The 21,308-nt window shown below is 50.1% G+C and overlaps 1 protein-coding gene and 1 long non-coding RNA gene across 8 annotated transcripts in view; one reads left to right on the top strand and one right to left on the bottom strand.

The window, feature by feature from the left end:
• Positions 1 to 32: 32 nt before the first annotated feature.
• Positions 33 to 797, bottom strand: LOC101050304 (uncharacterized protein ARRDC1-AS1; the record flags this gene model as incomplete). The annotated part of the gene is made up of 1 exon (XR_005577136.2): positions 33 to 797. It is a non-coding gene; the product is annotated as an uncharacterized protein ARRDC1-AS1 (long non-coding RNA).
• A 2,899-nt stretch (positions 798 to 3,696) lies between these two features.
• Positions 3,697 to 21,308, top strand: part of EHMT1 (euchromatic histone lysine methyltransferase 1) — a 222,698-nt gene continuing 205,086 nt past the window's right edge. For 4 of the 7 annotated variants that reach the window (XM_074394408.1, XM_039461268.2, XM_039461267.2 and 1 more), the window contains exon 1: positions 3,697 to 3,779. In XM_074394408.1, the coding sequence (XP_074250509.1) occupies positions 3,717 to 3,779 (63 nt within the window). In that variant the 5' untranslated portion in view covers positions 3,697 to 3,716. Of the gene's footprint in view, positions 3,780 to 4,149; positions 4,778 to 10,287; positions 10,470 to 21,308 lie in introns of those variants that run through there. The other 3 variants (XM_074394413.1, XM_074394409.1, XM_074394411.1) reach the window with 3 other exon arrangements.

Here is a 21,308-nt window from a genome sequence, read left to right as displayed (position 1 = left end):
GGTGCCCTCCAGCCTCTGGCGGGGCCTGACCCTAACCCCACCCTTGGCTCCTGCCAGGGTGCACCCCGTTCCTCCGGCACCCCCCACTACCCTGGGGTCGTGTTCAGGGTGCCGTGTGTGGGCCCAGCCCAGGTGGAGCTGTGGGGCTGGTTCCCTTTAACAGAGGACGGGAGCTGACGCTGGGCTTTCCAGAGCTGCCAAAGGATGCACCCTCCGAGCTCTCTTCAACTGGGGCCTCACGCAGCCTTGGCATTTGGTTAAAATGTTTGGGCCTCGGCTCCTGTTGCATTTCTGTGCCCATGTTCCCTGGCAGCGCCGTGTGGACCTCCCACACAGAGAAACCTGCAGACATGGGGAGGGGCTTGCCCAGGTCCCTCTAAGGGGAGACCCTGCTCTCCCTGGGCCTCGGTCCCTGCTGGCACCACTGCCAGGCCTGGCTCTGGGGGAGGCTGCTTCTCTTGGCCCACATCTCTAAAGCCTGAAAGGCAGGGTTCTGTGGAGCAGCATTTCCCAAAGGGGCATCCCGAAGATGTTCCAACCCCAAGGGAGGAATGTCTGGCCTGCCTGGAGGGCACTTCCAGAAACAATGGAGGTGGTGGTGGGGTGAAGAAGTACTCTGGGTTCAAATTCCAGTTCTGTAGGGCGAAGGGGTGGCTGTGGCTAGGTTGTCAGTCACCAGGCCAGGCACAGTGGCTCCTGCCTGTAATCCCAGCCCTTTGGGAGGCTGAGGCAGGTGGATCACTTGATGTCAGGAGTTCCAGATCAGCCTGCCCAAGAGAGTGAAACTCTGTACTAAAAATTCAAAAAAAAAAAAATCTGGGCATTGTGGCACATGCCTGTAATCCCAGCTACTTGGGAGGCTGAGGTTGGAGAACCGCTTGAACCTGGGAGGCAGAGGTTGCACTGAGCTGAGATCATGCCACTGTACTCCAGCCTGGGTGACAGAGTGAGACTCTGCCTCAAAAAATAAAAATAGCCGGGTGCAGTGGCTCACACCTGTAATCCCAGCACTTTGGGAGGCCAAGGTGGGCGGATCATGAGGTCAGGAGTTCAAGATCATCCTGACCAATATGGTGAAACCTCGTCTCTACTAAAAATATGAAAATTAGCCAGGTGTGCTGGCACACATCTACAGTCCCAGCTACTCGGGAGGCTGAGGCAGGAGAATTGCTTGAACTGGGGAGGCAGAGGTTGCAGTGAGCCAAGATCGTTCCACTGCACTCCAGCCTGGGCAACAGAGCCAGACATCATTTTTTTTTTTTTTTTTTTTTTTTTTTGAGAAGGAGTTTCACACTTGTTACCCAGGCTGGAGTGCAGTGGCGTGATCTTGGCTCACCGCAACCTTCACCTCCTGGGTTCAGGCAATTCTCCTGCCTCAGCCTCCTGAGTAGCTGGGATTACAGGCACGCGCCACCATGCCCAGCTAATTTTTTGTATTTTTCGTAAAGACTGGGTTTCACCATATTGACCAGGATGGTCTCGATCTCTTGATCTCGTGATCCACCCACTTCGGCCCCCCAAAGTGCTGGGATTACAGGCGTGAGCCACTGCGCCCGGCCTTTTTTTTTTTTTTTTTTTTAAATAAAGATGGGGTTTCATCGTGATGGCCAGGCTGGTCTTGAACTCCTGACCTCAGGTGATCCACCCACCTCAGCCTCCCAAAGTGCTAGGATTACAGGTGTGAGCCACCACACCCAGCCCACAGTTTATTTCTTGAACAGTCCAGAGGGGAGCAGATCCTGGCCTTGTGGCACAGCTGTCATTCCTATATGGTGGCTCCCATCCCTGGCTCCCAGGTGGCTGTTACAGCTTTCACAACTGCCCAGCCTAATGTTGGGACTTTTGAGGGACAGACTGGGAAGTGGATTGTCACTTTGTGTCCCTGACCTGTCACCTTCCCGTAGGAAATGTCATCTTCAGCCAGGCAGTCCTGTACTTGGCTAAAATTTTACTAATTGTGGGACGGGCAGTATGAACACTGAACAGAGAAAGTGTGCCGCAGGCGGGACAATCACTCAAGTGCCTGCTGGAAGCAGTGCAGTCTGTGGTTGAAAGAAGATGTTCCTGGGCTTGAATCCCATCTCTGCCTCTCACCACTCCCTTGTCTCAGTTCAGTCACTTGTAAAATATGGGCAAGAACAATGCCTGCCTCTCAGGACTGACCTGAAGTTTGAATGCTAACATGTCACGTGCTGAGAGCAGCACCTTGACGGAAGTGGTCAGTGGCACACAAGGGGAGCAGCTGACTGCAAAAAGGGAGTGAAAAGGCTGCCTGAGGCTTGCTTCCGACACATTAGGTTATGGAGATGTTTGCTTGGTAAAGGATTTTTGTTATTTTTTTTTTTTTTTTTTTTTTTTTTTTGAGACGGAGTTTCGCTCTTGTTACCCAGGCTGGAGTGCAATGGCGCGATCTCGGCTCACCGCAACCTCCGCCTCCTGGGTTCAGGCAATTCTCCTGCCTCAGCCTCCTGAGTAGCTGGGATTACAGGCACGCGCCACCATGCCCAGCTAATGTTTTGTATTTTTAGTAGAGACGGGGTTTCACCGTGTTGACCAGGTTGGTCTCGATCTCTTGACCTCGTGATCCACCCGCCTCGGCCTCCCAAAGTGCTGGGATTACAGGCTTGAGCCACCGCGCCCGGCCTTTTTTTTTTTTTTTTTGAGACAGAGTCTCGCTCTACAGCCCAGGCTGGAGTGCAGTGGTGCGATCTTGCTCACTGGAGTCCGACTCACCCACGACACTCACGTCTCACCCGGGTTGACCTTCGAGGCTCAGTTCTCAGAACAGTACCCAGCCCCTCGGTTCACGCGACCATCCAGAAGCCTCAGCTTCAGTCCGTGCTTCTTGTGTGGGGTGCTGGGGCTGGGATAAGGAGGTCTGACCCTAGCGGGGCATGTAGCCTAAGACGGTTTCTGCGGTGCCGGGGACGCTGTCCAGGGAAGGCTCCTCGGTCTGCTTCCAAGGCCTTGGCTGTGGATACCCGGGCAGCCGGCATGAGTGGCAGGGAGCTTGGGGGAACCAGAGAGGGCACACCCCGTAACTGGAGCACCCCTCGAGTTGGCATCGCCACAACCGCGGCACCTCTCGCATCGGGGCGACTCTCCCGGTCGGGACCTCGCCCCCAGCAAGACGCATCCTCGTAGCGGAGCACCCCGCTTGGCCCGAGCCGCTCCCCGCCAGGCAGCTCCTCACCGGGCAGCCCCGCCGTTCGGGACACACCTCCAGCCGCAGGGGCATCCTCCCGACCGGGGGACCCCTGCCGCAACGGGAACCTGCCGGAACCACAGCTCCCTGCCGCGCCGGGGAGACCCCGCCGGGCAGCGGCTCGGGGAATCCGCCGTCAGAGCACGCCGGCGAAATCACAGCGCGTCAGGGGTCAGAGGTCAGAGTTCGGGGCCGCGGGTCTTCCTCCACCTTCGGCCAGCCCACCAGACGTCAATTTACTGTGAAATGTGGGTTGGAAATAGGAAGTCTACTCCCCGCCCACGACTCCAACTCCGGCGGGCTGGTTCTCCGGCGCCGGGTCTCCCACCCCGCGGGCGCGCGTTTCGGTTCCGGCCGCCGCAGGCCGGCGCCTGGGGCGCCGCACGCCCGGTTTCAGTGCGCAGGCGCCGCGCCGGCCGAGCCCCAACGCGCAGGCGCAGGCGCAGACGCAGGCGCAGACGCGGGCGATCGGCCCCGCCCCGACTCTGGGCCGCGAGGCGCGGGCGGGGCGATGGCGCGCGGGAGGGGCGGGGCCACGCTGCGGGCCCGGGCCATGGCCGCCGCCGATGCCGAGGTGAGGAGTGGGGCCGGCGGGGGGCGGCGCGGGGGCGGCAGGCGGCGGTGGAGGCGGCGCGGGGGCGAAGAACCGGACGGGGCGGCGGCGGGCGGCCGGCGGGCGGGCGGGGCCCGGCGCCCCCCCGCCGCCGCCTGCCGCCGCCGCCGCCGCCTCAGGCCGAGGCCGGGCCGAGGCCGCCGGGCGTCCGGCCCGCGCTCCCGCCGGGTGCGCTTTGTGCGCGGCGCGGGCCGGGCGGCGACGGGGGGCACGGGCGGGGGCGCAGGTGAGGGAGGCGGCCGCGTACCTGCGCCCGCGCCCCCCGTGGACCCCGCGCCGCCGCCGCCGCCCGCGAGCCCGATGTGCGGGGAGGGCCTCGGCCCGGGCGCCGGGGAGGTGCGGAGGACAAAAGGAAAAGTAGCGGGGCCGGCCAACTTCGGAGCGCCGGCCGCGGCGCCGCGTCCCTCCTCCTGGAGTCTGCCTTCGCTCCGGTGACCTTTCACTTTGTTCCGAGTCGGATGGCACCATCTTTAACGAAAAGTTGGCCGGTCCCGGCGCGTTCTCCGCAGACAATGCTGCTCCGGCCCCGCCGGCTGTCAGAAGCGGGAGAGCTCGCTCGCGGGGACGCCTGCGGACCCAAGTTTGTCTCCGAACCCGCAGCTTGAACGCGCTCTCGACGCGGAAAGTTCGCATTCTTTTGTTAATGGCCTTGGCCTTCCCCGTGCTCATTCTCAGGGATAGTTTGTTTCCGTGCTTGGGAAAGGAAGCCGCGTAGAGATAAAAGTCTTGCAAGGGGACCACAGGCTTTCCTCCGAGGGAAAACCAAGCAGGAGATGCTGTGTTCATGAAAATGCATAAGCAGTGTGAGCTCAGGGCCGGAATGAGGGGCCGCTTTGGAGAAAAGTGCTGGCCTAGAACTGTGTAATAACAGTTGAGACTTCTAAAGCTTAGAAAGTTAAGGTGTAGTAAGAAGCTCTGCAGTATCTGGTGCCTAGACGTAACGGTGTGTTTTAACTCAGGTAACGTATGGCCTTTTTGTTTATTTTTTTCCTGCAGTTTTTCGGGGGTGTGGAAATAAGTAAATTGGCAAGGTGCAGGGTTATTGTTAAATTCAGAGCCAGGAGTTGAATACCTGCAGCATTCAAGGAATGAGTATTAGGCACTGAGAACAAAAAGGGAAATTGGAAAACTTCAAGTGCCTTCCAGGCTTGTACGGAAGAAGACGTGTAGTGATGAATGGTGTCATTTACGAGGCGCCCACTGGATCCCACACACTGCAAGACCTTTAGATCAATTGTCTCACTTACCCACTTAGTTTTCTCCAACCTGTGCAGCAGGTGCTGTTATTTCTTTTTTTTTTTTTTGGAGACAGGATCTCTCTTTGTCACCCAGGCTGGAGTGCAGAGGCATGATCACAGCTCACTGCTGCCTCGACCACCCAGGCTCAAGGGATTCTCCCACCTCATTCCCCCAAGTAGCTGGGACTACAGGCAGGTGCCACCATACCACACATTTGCATTTTTTGTAGAGACCGGGGTTTCACCATGTTGTCCAGGCTGGTCTTGAACTTTTGGACTCAGGCGATCTGCCTGCCTCAGCCTCTCAAGGTGCTAGGATTACAGACATGAGCCACCGTGCCCGGCCTGTTTCCTGTTTAGCAGAGGAGGCAGTATTCGATAACTTGGCCAGTCAGTGGTAGGACTAGCACTCGTGCAGTGTTGGGCACGTAGTAGGTGTTTAATAAATGATGGATGAGCAAATGGCTCCAGATGTCTCTGTTTTCGTAGGCAGCCTTGAGTAGAGGGCTTGACAGAGCTGATGGTAATGACAGCCTGTGTTATCGGGCCCTTACTTGTGTCCAGCCCTGCCATAGTGCGTTGCATGAATTCGCTAATTTCAGCCTTGCAGCAACCTTAAGAGGTAGGTATTGTTATTTCTCTATTTATAAATGAGAAAACAGGCACAGTGAGGCTCAAGATGGCAGAGCTTGTGGCCAAGAAGATGATTCCAGAGCTGGTGCTTGCTAAACATGTGTTATATCTGTGATGGTCATTTTAGATTAATCAAAGCTCTGTTTTTAGATTCGCGATTCTAAGGGCTTATCATCAAGGTGTGTGAGAAGGTGAGGGGGCCCGTGTGCAGGGCAGCACCTCTGGCCTCCTGGACAGTAGGTAGGCATGGGATCATTGTTGTCACTAAACCTGGGAAGTGATTCTTGGGTCAGAGTTCATTACTTGCCGAATGATTAAGGTAATAAAGCTGACACTGGAAACTTACCTGGCTTCATTTTTGTTCTTTCTTTTCCTTGATTTACAAAGACAGTCAATACTTTTTCACACCAAAATGAAATGGCCAGGCACGGAGGCTCACACCTTTAATCCCACCACTTTAGGAGGCTGAGGCGAGCAGATCACTTGAGGTCAGGAGTTCGAGACCAGCCTGGCCAACATGGTGAAACCCCATTTCCACTGAAAATACAAAAATTACCCGGCATCATGGTGCGTGCCTATAGTTGCAGCCTGGGTTACAGAGTGAGAGACTGTCTCGGGAAAAAAAAGACAAAAAAACTACTGAGGTAGTTGAATACATCCTCCATTCCCCATTTGTGGGTTAGTTAGTAAGTGGGGCTTCTTAGGGTTTAAGTATGTGCAGGGTCACTGAGGATCAGATCCCAGGGTCACTTTGACTTGAAGCTTTTGTTTCAGCCAAATGTTACCTTCCAACAGGAAGGCCTTCTCAGGCAAGTGCTGTGATTTTTTTAGCAGGGTGGCTACTATGTAGCTCTTCCTTATTTTTGTTTTTTTAAAGTAATACAGGCACTGACAGTTTAAAAAATATTTGGTGCTAAAAGACTTTTAAAAAAGCTGCTCTCATCTCCTGTCTTTTTTTTTTTTTTTTGAGACTGAGTCTTGATTGGTCAGGCTGCAGTGCAGTGGTGAAATCTCAGCTCACTGCAACCTCCACCTCCTGGATTCAAGCAATTCTTGTGCCTCAGCCTCTGAGTAGCTGGGATTATGGGCACCTGCCACGACACCTGGCTAATTATTGTATTTTTAGTAGAGACGGGGTTTTACCACGTTGGCCAGGCTTGTTTTGAACTCCTGACCTCAAGTGATCTGCCCACCTCAGCCTCCCAAAGTGCTGGGATTACAGGTGTGAGCCGCCGCCCCAGGCTGATCGTCTCTTGTCCTTCCGGAGGGGCAGTAGTCACTTGCAGCTCTTGAGCATTTACTTCATGTTTTTATTTATATGTTTCTGTTGTCATGTCTTCATTCACCAGTTTTAGGGGTTGTCTGTGGACTTCCACTAATGGTGGACCAGTGTAAGATGTAGAGATTTTTGTTCTCTTATGTTCATCCTGCCCCAGTCAGAATGCATGTTTTTCGCCAGGGCCAGCAGCTGACGCCTGTAATCCCAGTACTTTGGGCAGCTGAGGTGAGAGGATCCCTTGAGCCCAGAAGTTTGAGACCAGCCTGGGCAATGTAGTGAGATTTTTGTCTCTACTAGAAATAAAAACGTTAGCCAGGCGTGGTGATGGTATGTGCCTATAGTTCCAGCTACTTGAGTGGCTGAGGTGGGAGGATCCCTTGATGCCGGAAAGTCAAGGGTGCAGTGAGCTGTGATCGTGTTGCTGCCTTACAGCCGGGGTGATAGAGGGAAACTCTGTCTCAAAAAAAAAAACAACAAAACAAAACAAAATGCAAAAGAGTACCTGTTCTCTGGCCTGGTCCCTTTCCCTGCATCTGATGCTGCTCACTGTTTACTCCCTCCCGGTGATAGAACACATTCTCCAGTAGCTGGCCAGGAAGGGCTGATAAGTGGAAAACTTTTGGGGTTTACATGTCTAAAAATGTATTTACTTTTTTTTAAATTTTGAGTCAAGAGTTTTGCTTTGTCGCCCAGGTTGGAGTGCGGTGGTGCAGTCTCAGCTCACTGCAACCTCCACCTCCTGAGTTCAAGTGATTCTCCTGCCTCAGCCTCCAGAGTAGCTGGAATTATAGGTGCTCACTACCACACCTGGCTAATTTTTGTATTTTTAGTAGGGATGGGGTTTCACCATGTTGGCCAGAGTGATCTTGAATTCCTGACCTCAGGTGATCCGCCCGCCTCAGCCTCCCAAAGTGCTGGTATTACAGGCATGAGCCACTGCGGCTGGCAGCAAATGTATTTATTCTACCAGTACACTTAATAAGTTTGGCTAGTATGAAATTCTAGGTTGGAAGTAATTTTGAAGTCACGGCTCGAGTATCTTTTAGTTTTCATTGTTGTACTTGAGAAGTCCAGTTTGGTCCTTTTTTTTTTTTTTTTTTTTCCTTGAGACAGGGTCTTACTCTGTTGCCCAGGCTGGAGTCATAGTTCTCGGCATCCTCGACCTCCCAGGCTTGGGTGATTCTTCTGCCTCAGCCCCCCGAATAGTAGCTGGGACTGCAGGCGTGTGCTGCCATACCTGGTTGATCTTTTTCTTTTTCCTTTTCTTTTCTTCTCTTTTCCTTTCAAGATGGAGTCTCGCCCTGTTGCCCAGGCTGGAGTGCAGTGGTGTGATCTTGGCTCCCTGCAGCCTCTGCCTCCCAGGTTTAAGTGATTCTTCTGCATCAGCCTCCTGAGTAGCTGGGATTACAGGCATCTGCCACCATGTCTGGCTAATTTTTTTGTATTTTTAGTAGAGACAGGGGTTTCACCATGTTGGCTAGGCTGGTCTTGAACTCCTGACCTAAGGTGATCTACCTGACTCAGCCTCCCAAAGTGCTGGGGTTAGAAGCATGAGACCCCACACCTGACCTCTTTTTTTTTTTTTTTTTGGAGAGGGAGTCCTACGCTATTGCCCAGGCTGGAATGCAGTGGCATGATCTCGGCTCACTGCAACCTCCACCTTCTGGGTTAATGCAGTTCTCCTTCCTCAGCCTGCCAATAGCTGGGATTACAGGCATCTGCCATCACACCCAGCTAATTTTTTTTTTTTTTTGCGATGGATTTCGTTCTTGTTGTGCAGGCTGGAGTGCAGTGGTGCAATCTCTGCTCACAGCACCCTCTGCCTCCCGGGTTCAAGCGATTCTCCTGCCTCAGCCTCCTGAGTAGCTGGGATTACAGACTTGCCACCACACCCAGCTAATTTTTGTATTTTTTGTAGAGATGGAGTTTATCCATGGTGATCAGGCTGGTCTTAAACTCCCAACCTCAGGTGATCTGCCTGCCTCAGCCTCCCAAAGTGCTGGGGTTACAGATGTGAGCCACCGCACCCGGTCTGCCTGGCTAATTTTTTCCATTTTTAGTAGAGATGGGGTTTTACCATATTGGCCAGGCTGGTCTCAAACTCCTGACCTTGTGATCCACCTGCTTTGGACTTTCAAAGTGCTGGGACTACAGGTGTGAGCCACTGCACCCGGACTCTTTTTTTTTTTTTTGAGACACAGTTTCACTCTGTCGCCCAGGCTGAGTGCAGTGGTGTCATCTTGGCTCACTGCAGCCTCCTGGTGATTCTCATGTTTCAGTCTCTTGACTAGCTATGATTACAGGTGGGCACCACCATGCCCAGCTAATTTTTTTTTTTTTTAGACGATTGTTGTGTCACTCTGTTGCCTAGTCTGGAGTACAGTTGCACCATTTTGTGCCACTCCTCCGCTTCCCTGGTTTAAGCGATTCTCCTGTCTCAGCTGCCTGAGTAGCTGGGACTATAGGTCTGCATCACCCTGCCTGGCTAATTTTTGTATTTTTAGTAGGGATAGGGTTTTGCCATATTGGCCAGGCAGGTCTCGAACTCCTGACCTCAAGTAAGTGAGGTCACCCTCCTTGGCCTCCCAAAGTACTGGGATTACGAGTTTGAGCCACCATGCCTGGCCTCTAGCTAATTTTTGTATTTTTAGTATAGACAGGGTTTCACCATGTTAGCCAGGCTGGTCTTGAACTCCTGACCTCAAATGATCCTCCCGCCTCGGCCTCTCAAAGTATCGGGATTACAGGCGTGAGCCACTGTGCCTGGCTGTGACTTTTCTGTTTTTGTAGAGACAGGGTCTTGTCATGTTGCCCAAGCTGGCCTTGAACTCAGCCTCCTAAAGTTATCGGGTTAAAGGCATGATCAACCAAGGCTGGCCTAGTTTTATTCTTTGTTGCTGTTGAGACAGTTTCGCTCTTTTACCCAGGTTGGAATGCAGTGGTGCGATACGGCTCACTGCAGCCTTTACTTCCTGGGTTGAAGTGATTCTCCTGCTCAGCCTCCTGAGTTGCTGTACAGGCGCCTGCCACCAGGCCCGGCTAATTTTTGTATTTTTAGTAGAGACGGGGTTTCACCATGTTGGCCAGGCTGGTTTCGAACTCCTGACCTCAGGTGATCCACCTTCATCAGCCTTGAAAAGTGCTAGGATTACAGGTGTGAGCCACCACGCCCGGCAAGGCCCAGTTTCATTCTTTTTTTTTTTGAGACGGAGTTTCGCTCTTGTTACCCAGGCTGGAGTGCAATGGCGCGATCTCGGCTCACCGCAACCTCCGCCTCCTGGGTTCAGGCAATTCTCCTGCCTCAGCCTCCTGAGTAGCTGGGATTACAGGCACGCGCCACCACGCCCAGCTAATTTTTTGTATTTTTAGTAGAGACGGGGTTTCGCCATGTTGACCAGGATGGTCTCGATCTCTTGACCTCGTGATCCACCCACCTCGGCCTCCCAAAGTGCTGGGATTACAGGCTTGAGCCACCGTGCCCGGCTTCATTCTTAACCCTTTGTAAGTATTATTCCCCTTCTAAACCTTTGGGATCGTTGCATCTGTGATTTTCCTAATATGATATGTCTAGTGCTAGCCTTTTTTCATGTATCGTGCAGGTGCCTAAGTAGTTGTGAAATCTGAAGATCACACCCTTTCATTATAGGAATTTTTTTTTTTTTTTTTTTTTTTTTTTTTTTTTTTTTGAGACGGAGTTTCGCTCTTGTTACCCAGGCTGGAGTGCAATGGTGCAATCTCGGCTCACCGCAACCTCCGCCTCCTGGGTTCAGGCAATTCTCCTGCCTCAGCCTCCTGAGTAGCTGGGATTACAGGCACGCGCCACCATGCCCAGCTAATTTTTTTGGATTTTTTAGTAGAGATGGGTTTCACCATGTTGACCAGGATGGTCTCGACCTCTTGACCTTGTGATCCACCTGCCTCGGCCTCCCAAAGTGCTGGGATTATAGGCCTGAGCCACCGCGCCCGGCCTTTTTTTTTTTTTTTGAGGTGAAGTCTCGCTCTGTAGCCCAGGCTGGAGAGCAGTGGCGAGATCTCGGCTCACTGCAACCTCTGCCTCCTGGGTCCTGGTTCAAGCAGTTCTACCTCAGCCTCCCAAGTAGCTGGGATTACAGGCGCGAGCCACCATGCCTAGCTAATTTTTGTATTTTTATTTTTATTTTTATTTTTTTTGAGACGGAGTTTTGCTCTTGTTACCCAGGCTGGAGTGCAATGGCGCGATCTCGGCTCACCGCAACCTCCGCCTCCTGGGTTCAGGCAATTCTCCTGCCTCAGCCTCCTGAGTAGCTGGGATTACAGGCACGCACCACCATGCCCAGCTATTTTTTTTGTATTTTTAGTAGAGACCGGGTTTCACCATGTTGACCAAGATGGTCTCGATCTCTTGACCTTGTGATCCACCCGCCTCGGCCTCCCAAAGTGCCGGGATTACAGGCTTGAGCCACCGCGCCCGGCCAATTTTTGTATTTTTAAGTAGAGATGGGGTTTCACTATGTTGGCCAGTCTGGTCTTGAACTCCTGACCTCGTGATTCGCCTGCCTCAGCCTCCCAAATTGTTGGGATTATCTGTGTGAGCCACCGTGCCTGGCCAACAATTTATTCCTTACTGTCTTCTCTGTGTTATCCTTTTCTGTTTCCTTTATTTGAAGGTTAGACTTCCTGTATTTAGTCTTCTAATTTTAAATATATTTTCGGCCGGGCGCGGTGGCTCACGCCTGTAATCCCAGTACTTTGGGAGGCCGAGGTGGGTGGATCACGAGGTCAGGAGATCAAGACCATCCTGGCCAACATGGTGAAACCCCATCTCTATTTCTTTTTAAATATTTTTTTAAAAAAAGAAGAAATATATTTTCTTGTCATGTCTTGGTCTTGTTCTATTTTGGGGGAGCATTTTTGACTATTTTCCAATTTTTTAAATTGAATTTTTAACTTCTGTTATATTTTTATATTCTTTATTGTTTTCTATTCTTTTTTAGTATCTCCTGTTCTTGTTTTATGTATACAGTATATTTGCTTATCTCAATTAAATGATTAAAATTTTAAAATTACAGTTGAAATTATTAAAAAACTAAAAAGGTGTTCTAGCCTGTGCAACACAGCAAGTCCCTAAAAGCTGGGATTTCAGGCATGCACACTATGACCAGCTGGTGTGTGCCTGAAGTCCCAGCTACTCAGGAGGCTAAGGCAGGAGCAGTGCTTGAGTCCAGGAGGTAAGGCTGCAGTGAGCCATGATCATACCACTACACTGCAGCCTGGGTGACAGAGTAAGAGAGATTCTGTCTCTTAAAAAAAAAAAAAAAAAGATTTGTTTCCTTTATTTTTTGTGTTTACCTTGCATTCATTCCTCTTTGCTGCCTCATTTCTTAGTCTTTCTTCCTTGGTGTAACTTTTCCTTCAGTGTCTTGATTGTCCTCAGCCATTTTGCCACAGGGAGAATGAGGCACTCACCATGGAAAGCTGAGTGTTGGGGGTTTATTTACTTTTTGCTTTCACTGTGGGGTGATGGTTGGCTGCTAGTTGTTTTTTTTGAGATGGACTTTTGCTCTTGTTGCCCAGGGTGGAGTGCAGTGGGGTGATCTCGGCTCACTGTAATCTCCACACTCTGGGTTCAAGCAATTCTGCTTTAGCCGCCCCTAGTAACCAGGATTACAGGCGTGTGCCAGCATGCCCAGTTAATTTTGTTTTTGTGTTTTGAGACGGAGACTCGCTTTGTTGCCTAGACTGGAGTGCAGTGGCACGATCTTGGCTCACTACAACCTCTGTCTCCCAGGCTCAAGCAGTTCTTCTGCCTCAGCCCCCCGAGTAGCTGGGATTACAGGTGCAATAGTAGAGATGGAGTTTCACCATATTGGCCAGGCTGGTGTTGAACTTCTGACCTCAGGTGATTCACCCGCCTTGACTCCCAAAATGCTGAGATTATAGGTGTGAGCCATCCTGGCCATTTTTGGTGGACCTTTTTCCAGGGCTAAACGTCTGGTGTCCTGTGGCTGCAGAAGAGCAGTACCTGCCTGAGGAGGGGACCTGAGAGGCCAGCTGTTCTCAGGCAGAGTTTTGCCCACACTCCTTGGTAGCTGCTGTCCTCATTAATTCCCATAGTTCTCACCCTTCAGTGTGTTCTGGGGTCAGTCTGTGGCTGCTCAGCTGCAACTCCTGTATTCAAGTTTCTTCTTCCTCTGCTGTTTGGGGTGGGTTAGTGCTCCTCAACCCTCCATCTATTTTCCTATTCGTGTTATATTTGGAGATTCAGATATCTTGGAGTTTGTGTGTCTCTTTCCTGTTTTTCTTGTCTTTGATTGATTTTTGCTAAGAGGAGGGGGAGAATCAGAAACATTTTCTTTTTCTTTTTTTCTTTCAGACAGTTTCACTGTTAGCCAGGCTGGTCTCAAACTCCTGACCTCAGGTGATCTGCTCTCCTCGGCCTCCTAGTGTTGGGATTACAGGCGTGAGCCACAGCATCTGACTGAGAATAGTTATTAGAGCCCAGTTAATTTGACCCATGGGAGGTATGATACAGAAAGCATCAGTTCCAGGACTGAGAACTCTCTTACTGTTTTGCTTTTAATTAACTTTTAGTATTTTCATATATATATATATATATATATATATATATATTTTTTTTTTTTTTTTTTTTTTTTTTTGACAGAGTTTCGCTCTTGTTATCCAGGCTGGAGTGCAATGGCGCAATCTCGGCTCACCGCAACCTCCGCCTCCTGGGTTCAGGCAATTCTCCTGCCTCAGCCTCCCGAGTAGCTGGGATTACAGGCACGCGCCACCATGCCCAGCTAATTTTTTGTATTTATTTATTTATTTATTTATTTATTTTTTTTGTTGAGATGGAGTTTCGCTCTTGTTACCCAGGCTGGAGTGCAATGGCACGATCTCGGCTCACCGCAACCTCTGCCTCCTGGGTTCAGGCAATTCTCCTGCCTCAGCCTCCTGAGTAGCTGGGATTACAGGCACGTGCCACCATGCCCAGCTAATTTTTTGTATTTTTAGTAGAGACGAGGTTTCACCATGTTGACCAGGATGGTCTCGATCTCTTGACCTTGGGATCCACCCGCCTCGGCCTCCCAAAGTGCTGGGATTACAGGCTTGAGCCACCGCGCCCAGCCTTAATTTTTTGTATTTTTAGTAGAGACGGGGTTTCACCATGTTGACCAGGATGGTCTCGATCTCTTGACCTTGTGATCCACCCGCCTCGGCCTCCCAAAGTGCTGGGATTACAGGCGTGAGCCACTGCGCCCGGCTTTTTTTTTTTTTTGAGACGGAGTTTCGCTCTTGTTACCCAGGCTGGAGTGCAGTGGCGCGATCTCGGCTCACCACAACCTCCGCCTCCTGGGTTCAGGCAATTCTCCTGCCTCAGCCTCCTGAATAGCTGGGATTACAGGCACCCGCCACCATGCCCAGCTAATTTTTTGTATTTTTAGTAGAGACGGGGTTTCACCATGTTGACCAGGATGGTCTCGATCTCTTGACCTCGTGATCCACCCGCCTCAGCCTCCCAAAGTGCTGGGATTACAGGCGTGAGCCACTGCGCCCGGCTTTTTTTTTTTTTTTTTTTTTTTTTTTTGAGACGGAGTGTTGCTCTTGTTACCCAGGCTGGAGTGCAATGGCGCGATCTCAGCTCACCGCAACCTCCGCCTCCTGGGTTCAGGCAATTCTCCTGCCTCAGCCTCCCGAGTAGCTGGGATTACAGGCACGCGCCACCATGCCCAGCTAATTTTTTGTATTTTTAGTAGAGACGGGGTTTCACCATGTTGACCAGGATGGTCTCGATCTCTCGACCTTGTGATCCACCCGCCTCGGCCTCCCAAAGTGCTGAGTTTACAGGCGTGAGCCACCGCGCCCGGCCAGTATTTTCATATATTAAAAATAATCTTTTTGGCCGGGCGCGGTGGCTCACGCCTGTAATCGCAGCACTTTGGGAGGCCGAGGCGGGTGGATCACGAGGTCGAGAGATCGAGACCATCCTGGTCAACATGGTGAAACGCCTTCTCTACTAAAAATACAAAAAATTAGCTGGGCATGGTGGCGCGTGCCTGTAATCCCAGCTACTTGGGAGGCTGAGGCAGGAGAATTGCCTGAACCCAGGAGGCGGAGGTTGCGGTGAGCTGAGATCGCGCCATTGCACTCCAGCCTGGGTAACAAGAGCAACACTCCGTCTCAAAAAAAAAAAAAAAAAAAAAAAAAAATCTTTTTGAAGGTTTTGGATTTTGAAAAACAAACGCTAAAGTGGCTTCCATGCCTCTTCAAAAGGGGCATTTCCTTTGAAATGTTGTCTTCCCAGATAAGAGGTCACTTTCCCAGGAGCATCACTGTCAGCTGCTATTTTATTCTGGAAAAGTTTTTGGATTTCTTTCTGTATTCTACTTGTAATAGGCTGGTAAGTTTGGATCACAGTATATTTAATATACTGTTTTCGAGGGGCTAGTTCACATTTATTGAGCACTTTCTGTTTATGCAGTGCTATTCCATGTATTTGTAAGAGGATATACAAAGTTTTGAGATTGGTCCCTGATTTTACAAAATTTAATAATATAACAGAGCAGATATTACTGAGTAGGAAATGAGATGGAGTCAGTTAAAAGTAAACAAGAAGAGGGCCGGGCACAGTGGCTCACGCCTGTAATCCCAGCACTTTGGGAGGTGGAGGCGGGCAGATTATGAGGTCAGGAGGTAAAGACCATCCTGGCTAACATGGTGAAACCCCGTCTCCACTAAAAATACAAAAAATTAGGCTGGGTGCGGTGGCTCAAGCCTGTAATCCCAGCACTTTGGGAGGCCGAGGCGGGTGGATCATGAGGTCAAGAGATCGAGACCATCCTGGTCAACATGTTGAAACCCCGTCTCTACTAAAAATACAAAAAATTAGCTGGGCATGGTGGCGCGTGCCTGTAATCCCAGCTACTTAGGAGGCTGAGGCAGGAGAATTGCCTGAGCCCAGGAGGCGGAGGTTGCGGTGAGCCGAGATCGCGCCATTGCACTCCAGCCTGGGTAACAAGAGCGAAACTCCGTCTCAAAAAAAAAAAAACAAAAAAGACAAAAAATTAACTGGGTGTGGTGGTGTGCACCTGTAGTTTCAGCTACTTAGGAGGCCAAGGCAGCAGAATTGCTTGAACCTGGGAGGCACAGGTTGCAGTGAGCCGAGATTGTGCCACTGCACTCCTCTGGGTAACAGAACGACACTCCATCTCAAAAAGGATAAAAATAAGAGGCTACTGTATGGCTGTGATTGTCGCAGCTGCATTTGTGGGGAAAAGCTCCTTGAGGAAGATGAGTTAGTCTAGGTCCTTTTTTCCCTTTAACAGCTTTTTGTCCAACACGTAGTCTAGTTCTTAAAGGATGTGAGACATGAATTGGCATGAGAAGGTATACAAAGTGTACATTAAAAAAAAATTAGGCATTTTAGCAAATTTAGAAACCTAGAAACCTCAGAACACCAAATATTTGTCATCTTTTTTTCCTGATCCTCATGAGTGTATTGTTTTTATTTAAAATTGGTGGTAATCAGTGATTCTGTGCCATTGTATTTCCTCTGTCACGTGTTGTGTGACATGCATTCATATCTTCAGTGTTTCTGGTGGCTGCATGATGTTTGACATATAAAAGTCCCAGTTTCCTCTACTGTGATTTGGATGAGGTCTGTATCCTTTGGTACACAGTGGAAATACAGGGTCAGAAGGGGAGAGTGGCATGAGATGAAGCTGGAGAGGCAGGGCAAGGTTATCCGGGGCCTTGTCACCATGGTAACAAGTTGAGATGTTTCATAACCACTGTAGACAGTCCTTGAAGATTTTAGACGTGGAATGATATTTTAAAAAGATGACCCTGGCTGCTGTGTGGATAGTGGATCAAGGGAGACTTGTGGAAATATGGGGCCGTGAGCAGGCTTGGCTTCAGTGGCATGGGTTAGTCATGATGTAGGTGTTTAAATTTAATTTTTTGAGCATATAGGACAGTTAACATGGTTTAAAACTGAGAAAGTATGGGCAGTGCAGTGGCTTATGCCTGTAATCCAACCACTTTGGGAGGCTGAGGCAGGACAACAGAATGAGACCCTGTCTCTACAAAAAATAATTAAAAATTAGGCCGGGCGCGGTGGCTCAAGCCTGTAATCCCAGCACTTTGGGAGGCCGAGGCGGGTGGATCACGAAGTCAAGAGATCGAGACCATCCTGGTCAACATAGTGAAACCCCGTCTCTACTAAAAATACAAAAAATTAACTGGGCATGGTGGCGCGTGCCTGTAATCCCAGCTACTCAGGAGGCCGAGACAGGAGAATTGCCTGAGCCCCGGAGGCGGAGGTTGCAGTGAGCCGAGATCGCGCCATTGCACTCCAGCCTGGGTAACAAGAGCGAAACTCCGTCTCAAAAAAAAAAAAAAAAAAAAAAAAAATTAGTTGGGCATTATGGTGCGTGCCTGTAGACCTAGCTATTCAGGAGGCTGAGGTGAGGGGTCAAGGCTGCAGGGCAACAGAGCAAGACCCTGAGACCCTGTCTCAAAAAAAAATTATAATAGAGGCTAGAAGTTTTTTTTTTTTTGCGATGAAGTTTCACTTTTGTTGCCCAGGCTGGAGTGCAATGGTGCGATCTTGGTTCACCATAATCTCTGCCTCCCAGGTTCAAGTGAACTTTCAGCCTCAGCCTCCTGAGTAGCTAGGACTACAGGCATGCAGTACCACACCTGGCTAATTTTGTATTTTTAGTAGAGACGGGGTTTCTCCATGTTGGTCAGGCTGGTCTTGAACTCCTGACTTCAGGTGATCCACCTGCCTTGGCCTCCCAAAGTGCTGGGATTACAGGCCTGAGGCTAGAAATTCTTACTGCCCGGGGCTAAAAGTCCTTACTGCCTAGTCCGGTGTCATAGTCGCGTTTTGTAGTAGGGTGGTGTGTTACCTTTTGTGCGTTTAGATACAGATATCGTTGTGTTACCTACAGTCACACGCTGTGCAGGTTTGTAGCCTAGAAGCGACAGGCTACGCCATGCAGCCTAAGTGTGTCATGGGCTGTACTGTCGGGGTTTGCACAGTGACACAGTAACCTGAGGACGCATATCTCAGAATGTACCCCTCGTTAGGCATCGCGTGATCATACAACCAAATACAGGTATAGATGTTTTAGGTTTTTTTTTTTTTTTTTTTTGACGCGGAGTTTCGCTCTTGTTACCCAGGCTGGAGTGCAATGGCGTGATCTCGGCTCACCGCAACTTCCGCCTCCTGGGTTCAGGCAGTTCTCCTGCCTCAGCCTCCTGAGTTGCTGGGATTACAGGCACACGCCACCCTGCCCAGCTAATTTTTTGTATTTTTAGTAGAGACGGGGTTTCACCATGTTGACCAGGATGGTCTCGATCTCTTGACCTCGTGATCCACCCGCCTCGGCCTCCCAAAGTGCTGGGATTACAGGCTTGAGCCACCGCGTCCGGCCTAGGGTTTTTATTATGACATTTTTTCAAGCACACTCAGAAGTGGCTGCAATCGTGTAGTGAACCTGTTCCCTGTCCCCAGCATCAGCAGTTATTTCCTGAGGCCAGTCTTGGCTCATCTGTTCCTTGTCGTCTCTACCCTATCTGCAATTTTATTAAAGCAGTTCTCGGGCATATTTTATCTGAATATTTCAGTCAATAAATAGTGTTCAGATTTCTTGTTTCAGTTTAAGTTAGGAACAAAATATGGTCTATTCATTAGCCTTGGTAGAGATCTTTTTTTTTTTTTTTTTTTTGAGATGGAGTTTTCGCTCTTGTTACCCAGGCTGGAGTGCAATGGCGCAATCTCGGCTCACCGCAACCTCTGCCTCCTGGGTTCAGGCAATTCTCCTGCCTCAGCCTCCTGAGTAGCTGGGATTACAGGCACGCGCCACCATGCCCAGCTAATTTTTTGTATTTTTAGTAGAGACAGGGTTTCACCATGTTGACCAGGACAGTCTTGATCTCTTGACCTCCTGATCCACCCCCCTCAGCCTCCCAAAGTGCTGGGATTACAGGCTTGAGCCACCGCCGGCCTCACAATTAAGTTTTAAAGATAATGATTCATTTGTCCCAGTGTTTCCTAGAACCTTGTTTTGCTGATTGCATCTTAATGGTGGTGGTTAGCATGCCCCGTCATGCCTGTCATTGACACTGTCTAGAGCTGCTGATGTCCAGCATGAGTGTGGCTCTGGAGTAGTTGAAATGTGGTTATAGTGTGAGCTGAGATGTGCGGTGAGTGCAGAAGACACCTGGGATTTTTTTTTTTTTTTTTTTGTAGAGGCGAGGTCTCACTGTGTTTCTCAGGTTGGAGTGCAGTGGTTATTCACAGGCACGATCCCACTACTGATCAGCATGGGAGTTTTGACCTGCTCCATTTCCAACCTGGGCTGGTTCACCCCTCCTTAGGCAACCTGGTGGTCCCCTGCTCCCGGGAGGTCATCATATTGATGCCAAACTTAGTGTGGACACCCGATTGGCATAGTGCACTACAGCCCAGAACTCCTGGGCTCAAGCGATCCTCCATCCTCAGCCTCCTGAGTAGCTGGGACTACAGGCACGCACCACCGCGCCCTGTGACACCTGGGATTTTTAATAGGAATTGCAAATAAGAATATAAATGATGCCGGGTGCGGTGGCTCAAGCCTGTAATCTCAGCACTTTGGGAGGCCGAGGTGGGTGGATCACGAGGTCAAGGGATCGAGACCATCCTGGTCAACATGGTGAAACCCCGTCTCTACTAAAAATACAAAAAATTAGCTGGGCATGGTGGCCTGTGCCTGTAATCCAAGCTACTCAGGAGGCTGAGGCAGGAGAAGTGCCTGAACCCAGGAGGCGGAGGTTGCGGTGAGCTGAGATCGCGCCATTGCACTCCAGCCTGGGTAACAAGAGTGAAACTCCACCTCAAAAAAAATATATATATATATATAAATGATGACATTAATACCTTAAAAATATTGATTACATGTCGATATATAATACTTTGGATATATTGGGTTAAATAGAATATTTAGCTGGGCACGGTGGCTCACGCATGTAATCCCAGCACTTTGGGAGGCCAAGGCGGGCAGATCACGAGGTCAAGAGATCGAGACCATCCTGGCCATGATGAAACCCTGTGTCTACTAAAAATACAAAAATTAGCCAGGCGTGATGGCACATACCTGTAGTCCCAGCTAGTCGGGAGGCTGAGGCGGAAGAATCGCTTGAACACAGGAGGTAGATGTTGCAGTAAGCCAAGATTGCGCCACTGCACTCCAGCCTGGCAACAGAGCAAGACACCATCTCAAAAAAAAAAAAATTGAAGTTATTTGGTGTGTTTCTAGTTTTTAAAAATGTGACAGGCCGGATGTGATGGCTCACGCCTGTAATCCCAGCACTTTGGGAGGCTGAGGCAGGTAGATCATGAGGTCAAGAGATTGAGACCATCCTGGCCGACATGGTGAAACCCCGTCTCTACTAAAAACACAAAATTAGCCAGGCGTGATGGCAGGCACCTGTAATCTCAGCTACTCGGGAGGCTGAGGCAGGAGAATTGCTTAAACCCGGGAGGCAGAGGTTATAGTGAGCTTCGATTGTGCCACTGCACTCCAGCCTGGTGACAGTGCGACACTCTTGTCTCAAAAAAAAAAAAAAAGAAGGATAAAAGAAGACAGAAACATGGGAGCATTTCTTTTGCGTAAGAATGCCAAGGTCTAGAATGAAGAGATGGTGAAATAAAGTCAGGCTGCAGGAAGAAAGGAAATATATATATATATATTTTTTCTTCTAGAGATGAGATCTTACCATGTTTCCCATGCTGGACTCAAATGGTCTGCCTGCCTCAGCCTCTCAAAGTGCTGGAATTATAAGCAGGAGCCACTGTGCCTGGACCTCAGCTTTGTTTTTTTGTTTGCTTTTTTTTGAGATAGGGTCTAGTTCTGTTGCCCAGGCTGGAGTGCAGTGGTGTGATCATGGCTCACTGCAGCCTCAACACCCTGGGCTCAGGTGATCCTCCCACCTCAGCCTCCCAAGTAGCTGGGACCACAGGTGTGCACCACCATGCCTGGCTAATTTTTGTATTTTTTATAGTGGTGTAGTTTCACCATGCTGTCTAGGCTGCTTTCGAGCTCCTGAGCTCAAATGACCTCCCAGATTGCTGGGATTATTGACATTAGTCACTGTGCCCCACTTGGGCTTTTTAAATTAATGTATGACACACACAGAAAAGTGTACACCTTATGTATATATTTCCATACATGTACTCAGTACCTGGACTAAGCAGAGAATATTCCAGAAGTCCAGAAGTCACCTTTCACTCCCCGTGCCTGTTCTGTGCTTCCCCAGGGTTAACTGCTGTCTTCTGACACCTTGAGTAGTTCTGTTTCTGAACTTTTTATAGAC

The sequence above is a fragment of the Saimiri boliviensis genome, chromosome 2 (genome assembly GCF_048565385.1).
Source record: "Saimiri boliviensis isolate mSaiBol1 chromosome 2, mSaiBol1.pri, whole genome shotgun sequence".
Taxonomy (NCBI): Eukaryota; Metazoa; Chordata; class Mammalia; order Primates; family Cebidae; genus Saimiri; species Saimiri boliviensis.
Note: the sequence above shows the minus strand (reverse complement) of the source record. Positions and strands in the feature narration are given on the sequence as shown.